The sequence below is a fragment of the Vigna unguiculata genome, chromosome 5 (assembly GCF_004118075.2).
Source record: "Vigna unguiculata cultivar IT97K-499-35 chromosome 5, ASM411807v1, whole genome shotgun sequence".
In the NCBI taxonomy this organism is placed as follows: Eukaryota; Viridiplantae; Streptophyta; class Magnoliopsida; order Fabales; family Fabaceae; genus Vigna; species Vigna unguiculata.
Window position 1 is genome coordinate 24,858,030 of NC_040283.1, and position 8,860 is coordinate 24,866,889.

At 35.1% G+C, this 8,860-nt stretch overlaps 1 protein-coding gene across 2 annotated transcripts; it reads left to right on the forward strand.

Annotated features, from left to right (window-relative positions):
- Nucleotides 1-2,607: 2,607 nt before the first annotated feature.
- On the forward strand, nucleotides 2,608-8,387 carry LOC114184208. 2 transcript variants are annotated; one of them, XM_028071487.1, is made up of 3 exons: nucleotides 2,608-2,752; nucleotides 2,823-2,954; nucleotides 8,141-8,387. In XM_028071487.1, exons 1-3 carry the CDS (start codon nucleotides 2,714-2,716, stop codon nucleotides 8,318-8,320), a joined length of 351 nt encoding a protein of 116 aa, XP_027927288.1. In that variant the 5' UTR covers nucleotides 2,608-2,713; the 3' UTR covers nucleotides 8,321-8,387. The 2 variants fall into 2 exon arrangements, with proteins under 2 accessions (XP_027927288.1, XP_027927289.1); XM_028071488.1 differs by having other exon boundaries at nucleotides 2,826-2,954.
- The last annotated feature ends 473 nt before the right edge of the window (nucleotides 8,388-8,860 follow it).

Here is an 8,860-nt window from a genome sequence, read left to right on the forward strand (position 1 = left end):
AGTTTACACATTTTAAAAATATACAATTATTTAAAATATAAATTCAAATAAAAAACAATATTAAAGTATGATGTAATAAAATATCAATATAATTTATGAATTTTTTTGTTATTAACATTATTTTCTATTAATAACTTTAAAACAACTTTAAATAAAGTTTAGTGTAAAATATAAATTAAAATAAACTTAATCTTGTTAAAAATATGTACTTGAAATATCAATTTTGATAGAAATATTTGTGCATATTTATATAGAAATTAAATTTGGTTTCAATTTGGAGATGGACAAAATTGCACAATTTTTACAAAAATTGGGACTAAATTGAGACAAAAATTAAAATACTGGGACCAATTTGAGAATAGGGAAATGATACCTAGCATAATAGTGACATGTGATATTATCACTGTCACGTGGCACGATGTCAGCTTGACACGTGGCAAATTTGTATTTTTTTAAAATTTTAAAAATATAAATAAGAAATAAAAAAAAAAATCAGGAACTGACACGTGGTACTCCATTTAACTCCGTTACTACACCACTAATGTAAGGCCCAGTTTTTTGCCTTAATGTTTTAAGGGCTGCCCTTAACCTAATGGGCCCAAGGTCTGGCCCAAGGAGCAAAAGCAGACCCTAATCTGCCCTAAGTTTCCACTTCCCTCACTTTCAGGAACAATGCCTCCTTGCCTCCTTGAGCACTACGCTCTGCTAGGGTTTTGCCGTCAACCTTCTTCAAGCTAGCTCAAGCCAGGTTCCACCCACGTAAGTCAACCTCGAACTCTTACGTCATCTCTGGGCAAACTTTTACCGTTAGGGTTTGGTAGTAACTTGTGCTTATTACTGTCTTACCGATTGTTTCCAGCTCTTTGGCCACCCTTAGGACAGTCTTGCTCGCCTGTGTGCATATTGGGGGTTTTCCGCTTAGCTCTTCCAGGTAAGGGAAGCTAGGGATGCCTGTTTATTTTTGAATGATTGCTTGCTTTGCTTCCATTCCATGATTTTATGACTTGGTTGCTGTTGTTAATTGTTTGGGAATTTGTTTAAACATTGTTCTGGGTCGAATGCTTGTCTGTTGTGTGAATGAACAGTGGCGGGCACTGGTTTTCTCGCCCAAGCGAGCATGCCCTCGCCTAGGCAAGACTAATAGAGGCCCAAGCTTTTCTGCGCGAACGGTCGCTCAGGTGACCTAGTTTCTTGTTGAGCGAGGTGAAATCTCGCTTAGGCGAGAAGGGACTCGCCTGAGCGAGACATCGCAGAACCCACCATTCCCCTGTTCGAGCCCTCGCCTAAGCGAGAAGGGTCTCGCCTAAGCGAGAGGCTCTCTCTCGCCTGAGCGAGACCTGTTAGCTTAAGCGAGACTGAGGGCAGGTTTTGGTGCTATTGTTGTATGGTTCACTGATGTGTGGCTAGCTTGTCTGATCTAAATGCTTTACTAGAAGGATTTGCGGGATGATGCCATGATTAATATATGAGGTTGAGATGGAAATGGTATGTTACTTTATTGGGTATGAATTGGAAAGCATGAGTTATATGATTGGTTGTTTATACATGATATTAGTGTTATGGGAACTTCCTGATTGGTTGGTGGAACATGTATAAAGTGTGGGTAGGGCGTAATTCCATGACTCTTGTAGTGAGAGCTCTTGGTGGCGCCTTATCTGTTGGACGTAATCCCATGGACCTTCTTAAGGGGAGTCCCTGGTGGTACCTCAACATAAGGACCTAATTCCACGTGAGTATCGTGGTGGTGCCTCAAGGCCAGGACGTAATTCTACGTAGGCCACGTGGTGGTGCCTCTTGTAAGGGTGTAATTCCACGAAGGCCTCGTGGTGATGCCTCACTGCTAGGACTTAATTCCACTGTCTTGTGGTGGTGCCTCATTATGCGTATCCGGATAGTCAGGTCTTGTAGTTTTGAAAGGGTTTGGTATATCATGTGTGGTTTCCTGTCCTTGATGCTTGATTATATGATTGAATGATGATTATTATGATGTATGAATTCTGTACACTAGCTTACCCTTTCGCTTGTTTGTATAGTTGTGTGTGGTTTTTCCTCCTTTGCAATGATCATCAATTCCATTGATGTGAGCAGATGTGAGAACCCGTAGCAGTGGTAATGGCAATGGGGATGCTACAACTTGATGGTTATGGACGAGTATGGGGCTCACTATGGAGCCCTTAGCCGAAGAAGTTTTATTATCTAGATTTACCTTTCTGTACAAGAACTTGTGTTGTTGTTGATCCATTTTATTTGGGTTAGGCAGTGTAGTGCCTCCTCTCTTTTTGTTATAAACATGGTTGGGGTATTGTGTACCTTCATATCCAATTTCCGCACTCTCTAGATATTTATATATGTGTGACGCTTTATTAAATTGAATTTACCTATTTAATTGGGACACTACAACTAACGGGAAAGACTTGATTGTATCAAATTTTCCAAAATAAAAACCAGATTGATATAAAAAAAAGTTGAGGGACCAAATTAATATTCTGCTACGAAAATAGGGACCAAATTATAATTTAACCTAAGAAATAATTAACTATTCTTTTTTAGAAAAAACTATTTTGAGAAATTTAAAAGTATTGTCCCACCACAAAAAAATCTGAATATTTCTGGCTTTGCTGTTGCCATTTTGCGCGAAGAGGATACACGAAACGAGAAAGAAGAGAAGCTAATTGTAGCTCCGACGCTCACCAACATCAGGTCTCATTCGTCAATGGCGTCGTGGAACATGGGTCTCACTTCATGCCACAAGGTACCGCATTCACTTGCTTTTCGTTGTTCTTCATACTTCTTTATTTCTTTATGGGTTTTCACTCTTTTAGCAGACGATGTCGTTTGAGGTTTCGTGCAGTAGGAAGAGAGACAGAGACAGGGAACGAGGTAGCATCCATCCCTACAAAGTGGTTGAAATAACTCCTCCACCCAAGTGTCTCGGCGTTCGTTGCTTACCCCCTGTAAGTGCCATTCCTTGATTTTATTTTTTAATATCAATTCCAAAGCTTCAGTGTTCATAATTCATCATGGAAAGTTTAAATTAGAAGCCCTGCTTTCAAATTGTGTCTATCTAATGAGTAATGGTTGGTTGGTACTTTTGGATGGGTCAGAAGCCAAGGCTCATGCATAGTGTAATCTCTTCGGTTAGGATTTTTCTTTTAGACGAAATAGTTTAATACAAATTTAAAGGCATTTGTGATTACATGTTAACAAACGCATCATAATAAATTTGACTATATAGCGTTTCAAAGATAGTGTCATTAAACATATTTATTTATTTATTGGGAGTATCCCCTTGAACACAGGGACAGTTTTTTGCATTAGCAAGAAACGAGAATCGAACTAGTATATTGCTGTTGCTGGCCCTGGTGTTGTCTTTGTCACTCATTCTTTTCTGTATTTTTTCACTCCAAGTGAACAAAAAAGATGTAATTGAGTACATAATAAACGTCAGAGTCTAATTTCTATGCATTATTTTATATTTTTAACCAATTAAAAATCATTATTGATATGATTTTTAAGATAATTACTGTAAAAGTTAACCAATTTATGATACTTGAATTTGTAATTGAATGACTGTGTAAAAAATCTTTACACCCTAGGTACATAGATTATTTACTCTAAATGTGATACCTAATTGTATGTTATAACAAACATCTAACTATGGAGTAGTATTTGAGTTCATTATTAGGTCACACACTTGATCAACTTTGGAGGAAGATTTTGTAAAATCAGTTCAATTCACTAACCCAAAACTGGTTTCAGCTAATAAGCCAGTTTTAGAGTCGCTTAAGTGCACAATTAATCCAATAAACTACATGACTGATTTTTGAGCTAGTTACCTGACTAACTGTTTCAGCTAGTTACCTGAATGATTGTTTGAGCTAGTTACATGACTAATTTTTTAGCTAGTTAACTGATTTTTTCCACCTATTATTTACCAATCAAATTGTCCAGATCGAGCCAAGTTTTACAACTATACCAATCCAATAATCTTTTATTTGTTTTGTTAGTATGTTTGTTCCGGAACATCCAAAAGTCCTTTATCGATTAGGAGTGACCAAGTGTAATTTATATTTGCTCTTATCCGTTAATCTAACATAGGTCGGTGTTCCAAAGCAAATAATACCTTATATTTATACTCTACATCTACAATGTACCTCAGATTCTTCCTTCTTATTCCCTCCTAGCATTCTCTTACACATTATACTACGGGTGATTTTATTGGCCTCCTTTATCTTATTATTAGCCCTTGTTGAAAAAGTGGCATAATATCAGCAAGCAAATTCTGAATTGTTGCTCCGTTATTTCAATTGGTATATTCCTGAAGCTCACTGGTGTAAAAGTGTCAAGTATTGTCCTCACTAGGGTACATAACTGAAATTAATATAATCATAAGGTTTATGTAATTTGGAGGGATGTTGTCAAATGAATGTGCTTTATGATTCTCTGCCATTGGAGCAAAAGGTAGGAAGGTCTAAAAAAGTTGTTAAAAGGTTTTTGTGAAGCTGTGACTTAACAGGATAGTACTAATAATTAATACCTGAAGCTTGTTCATTGCAATTTTCTCCATGCTAATGATCCTATGCTCAGCATTCTGCTCTTTGGAAATGACATGCTTTCAGCAGATGTTTGCAGATTTCTACTGCTGAGAAAATTTGAGTGTTTGTCGCCTCTTAAGTTCTCATCTTTTACGAAGTTTTCATATCATGAACAATACCTAAGAATAGAATCACAGTCTATGAGAACTGAGGCTTAGGATAAATTTTGCAACGACCATAAACTCAAAACACACCTTTAATTTGGGTTAACTAGAGTTTTATCTTTAGGTATGACTATGGTAAAATTTTTGGGATATATGTGAAGAATAGACATAGAGAACACCCCTGAATATTGTGGTATCTGGTTTTACATACATGATCTGATTATATAATTGATATGTTGTCATTCTTGAGCTTAAAGTTTCTGTTTTTACTAATAATCCGACATTACAAGCCCCTTAACGTAGGTAACCATAATATTAATGGTTAAAATGCAACCAGTGCACTTACAATCCTGCATTTCTTATGAGGAATGCCTTAGGTCAATAAGCTTAAATAAAAGTTATTTGATACAAAACTTGCATACATGCCAAAGAATGTCTTTGGCAATATATAGCTCTTTGATGCTAGTGTTATCTTCAAGACTTTGGCCATTTGATATGAAAGAAAAGCTATAAAGGGCATCTGAAACAGGAAACTGTCAAAGAGGAGTAGATATTTAGGTCTATATAATTCATACTGTACCCAGAATCTGAGGTACATTGTAGAATCAAATACTTTCCATGGATTTTTATATGCACAAGACATCGTGTAAACGCAAACAAGTATAAGAAGGTATTGCAGAAAGAAGTTTGAAAAGTTTTGAGCACAATAAGACGGTAATTACATGGCTTGAATGAATACATAGACACTTTTTTTAGCACACATGTAAATAGTTATGTTATTCTATAACTCATCATTTAAGTTTTAACTTATGATGATACTACGAATCAGTTTGAGTCTGTTTCTGAACCAAGCCCTTATGAAAGAATAAAACATCAACTGGATAAAATAAATCAAACATCTCTAGTTTTACTTATACACCTTGACTTTTGCATAAGTTTCCTCAGATAAGTTCTAAAGTACCTATGAAAACAAAGCCAACACTCTTTCCTTGAACGGTAGGGTTTTACAATTGAAAAGCTCTCTTAAGTTAGTAGCTAATGTAAAGGGTTTACTAGTTTGTCCGATTGCTAATCGGATGACATCCAACAATTTCCATTCAAAGTCATGAAGATGGCTGTTTCTTCCTGCACTCTCGTACTATATTGTACACCCTCATCTGTGTAATGCAATGACCAAAATACCCTTGAGAATTATTAAGGAAAACCTTTCCTTTGCCCCTCCATCTGGTTTTGCGTCTGGGAAACCTCACGGTTCTACCACTTCCACAGCCATCGTGATTGCGGACACTTTCGTGCATCGTGGTCCCACAAAGGTAACTCTTCTCCCCTTTGTTGTTGCATTTTGATTCCAAAAGATGTCGAAATACCTTCTGGATTAGGGTTTCTGCTAAACCAGAACTAGGAATAGAAGGAATTCAAAAGAACTGCAGGACTTGCACGACATTAAAAAGAAGAAAGAATGGATCCCGACACTGTTATTGAATGAATGAAGATACGAGAGAATTAGAAGAATTTTTCTGAATGCCATCAATACTACACTAACCTTATATATATAGCTGTTCTACTTGCTAACTAACTTCCAACTGAAATGGCTAAGTACAAAACGTGTCCCCTGTTGATCATATACTGTACAGTTTCTGAAATGGGCTATCCAGGAAAATATTCCAGATTGGGTCAATCTGGAAGCAAGTGATTATTTTGGTGTAAGTTATGGATAAGCCAATAAAAAACTTTACTCAGGAACTGTCTCCCCCGAATTGTATCAAAGCTTGAGCAATCCAGAGGACGGTTTTATCCGGATTATCCTATTTGAAATATAATTTTTTTTTTTGGATTATACAATGTGTAATGTTCAAGGACACTAAATTGAAACACTTCTTCCGGATTACCGTTTCTAGATACTATACTCCCATATAGCATGGAAAAACTTACAGACACCATTACGGGACAATGACCAGCAATGAAGAAAGAAGGGGAAGTGTAAAACAGAAATAAAACTCAGAGGGACAATATTGTATTTTTAAAAATATACGGGGTGCATGAAGAGAGTATTGGGTGTAGGAAGAAATAGCCTACAAATATTGACATTTGGACTAGCTACAATTTGATGAACTATAGAGTTTTAGGCCGAATGGCTCAATAAATTATGAAGTTTTTCATAAGTTAAAATTTGTTTTATGTTTCAATTTTTATAAATTTCTGACATTTAAAAGTTTTATTTAACTTATGCATGAATTAATTATTAATTTATTAGAGAAGCTTGATTTATTTACCCTTTTCTTTAGAAGTTTATCCAAAAGGAAACTCATGCCCCTCCCTTGCTGAAATAACTAGAACTGATGTAGGCTCTAATTAGCGACCAGAATTACTAATTTAAGAGGAAAAACGGGCAATATATTTACTTCTCATGGTGAACCACTGTCCCGCTTGCTTGACTGCTTATTGTATTGGCACTTCACTTGCTTCTCTCAATCTAAAAGGGGTTATTTCTACATTCAATTCAAGCATATATTTCCATGTGGATGACTGCTTTATAAGCAACATTGAAAATAATAGCAATGTAGCTAATTAAAAAATAGAACTTTAGTGCAACTCCTTTCCTTTCTAAAACAATTTTGCATCCAAGTACATTATTGTGATGGGAACCATTCATTGAAGTAGGAAATCCATTGACGTATTTGGATTCTTTTCCTTCCCTCTCAGAGGGGGTGGGACTGAGTTTTAGTGCTTTGGAGGATATGTCCCTATGAAAGGATGCCTTAGAAGGAATGTTGCAAACTCTTGACTTGCTTTTTTAAAATTAACCTTTGCAAATTTGAAGAATAAAGTTGTGTATCATATAGGTATAGTACATGTACATCTCATGCTATATTAGAACATGTGGAAGGCAAATATTGAATTGAAGACAAGGCACTAGTTTGAGTTCTAAACACTGTAAAAGGATGATGCATCTGTAGTTTATTAATTTTATAGGTATGACGATTGCAGTTGTGGTTGCTTATTTTAGATCTATTTCTCTCAATTTTTTAATGGCAAAATATTATCTGAGATGGTAAATGGGTCCATATGAGATGAGGAATTGAAGCAAGCTGTTTGGTTTTTCTTGCTGTGATCCTTCATTCCCTTTATTTATGGTTCTGATTCTGAAAGCAGAAAATTAGTAGTAGATTGTAAAAGCAGAATTGTTTATGTCCCGTTTAATAAAACCTTTCTTTTTCATGGTTTAACAACACATTATTGATCACATGTCGTGTTGTCAATTTTTGCCCAATTGATTCAATTATGCATACCATGATCCAACCTAACTTTTCCCTTTCTTTCTTTTCTTTATGGTTGATATGATCCAACATAACTTTGTGAGAATGAAAAAGAAATGTGCTACATGCACATTCAGTTGGGCCATTTGCATAATATAATTTTCTTTATTTATTTTCTAAGCAGAACTTGCAGTGCGGGGAGAGTGTAACAATAGAAGGACAAGCCTATACTATTTCAGCTGTAACACATCGCTATCAGCTTCGGAAAGGAAAATACGAACCCAGCGAGAAGAGACTTGATGTTTTATCCACAGGAAGATACTTAGTAAATTTATATTTAGAAAATTTATTAGAACAATCTTGATTAGTACATGTATGTAGTAACTTCTGTTTTTATATCATTGTGTAATAATGACTTAGTTATGTGTCCATTCTTTAACTCGTTTCGCGGCCAATGGAAAATTAAAAAAAAATTATAAACTAAGAAAGGTGGGAAATGAATAGCTGGTACAAATTTACAGTAGATTAGTAAAGATCTCACAAACTGAAAACCTTGTTCATGTTTATAACGTTCTCTTTGGTTTAAGAGGAAGGATAAGGGATGAAAATAGAGAATAAATAAGTTAAGTAAGAAATAAATTTGAATGTTTAGTTATTTGATAAAGTACAATAAAAAGTGTTTTAGAAATTGTGTAATTTAATTAAATTGATAAAAATAAGAAAAAAGATAAGTATAAATATGAGTAATAGTGAATTGAATATTTTATTTTTCCTTCTCATCTAGTCTTCTAAGTGTAAAACCCTAGAAAATGGTATTTTAGAAGTGATAATAGTTTAAAAATAGTGAGACTTGATTATTTTAATATTAAAATGGTTCAGTATAAATAGAATTGTTATAAATTAG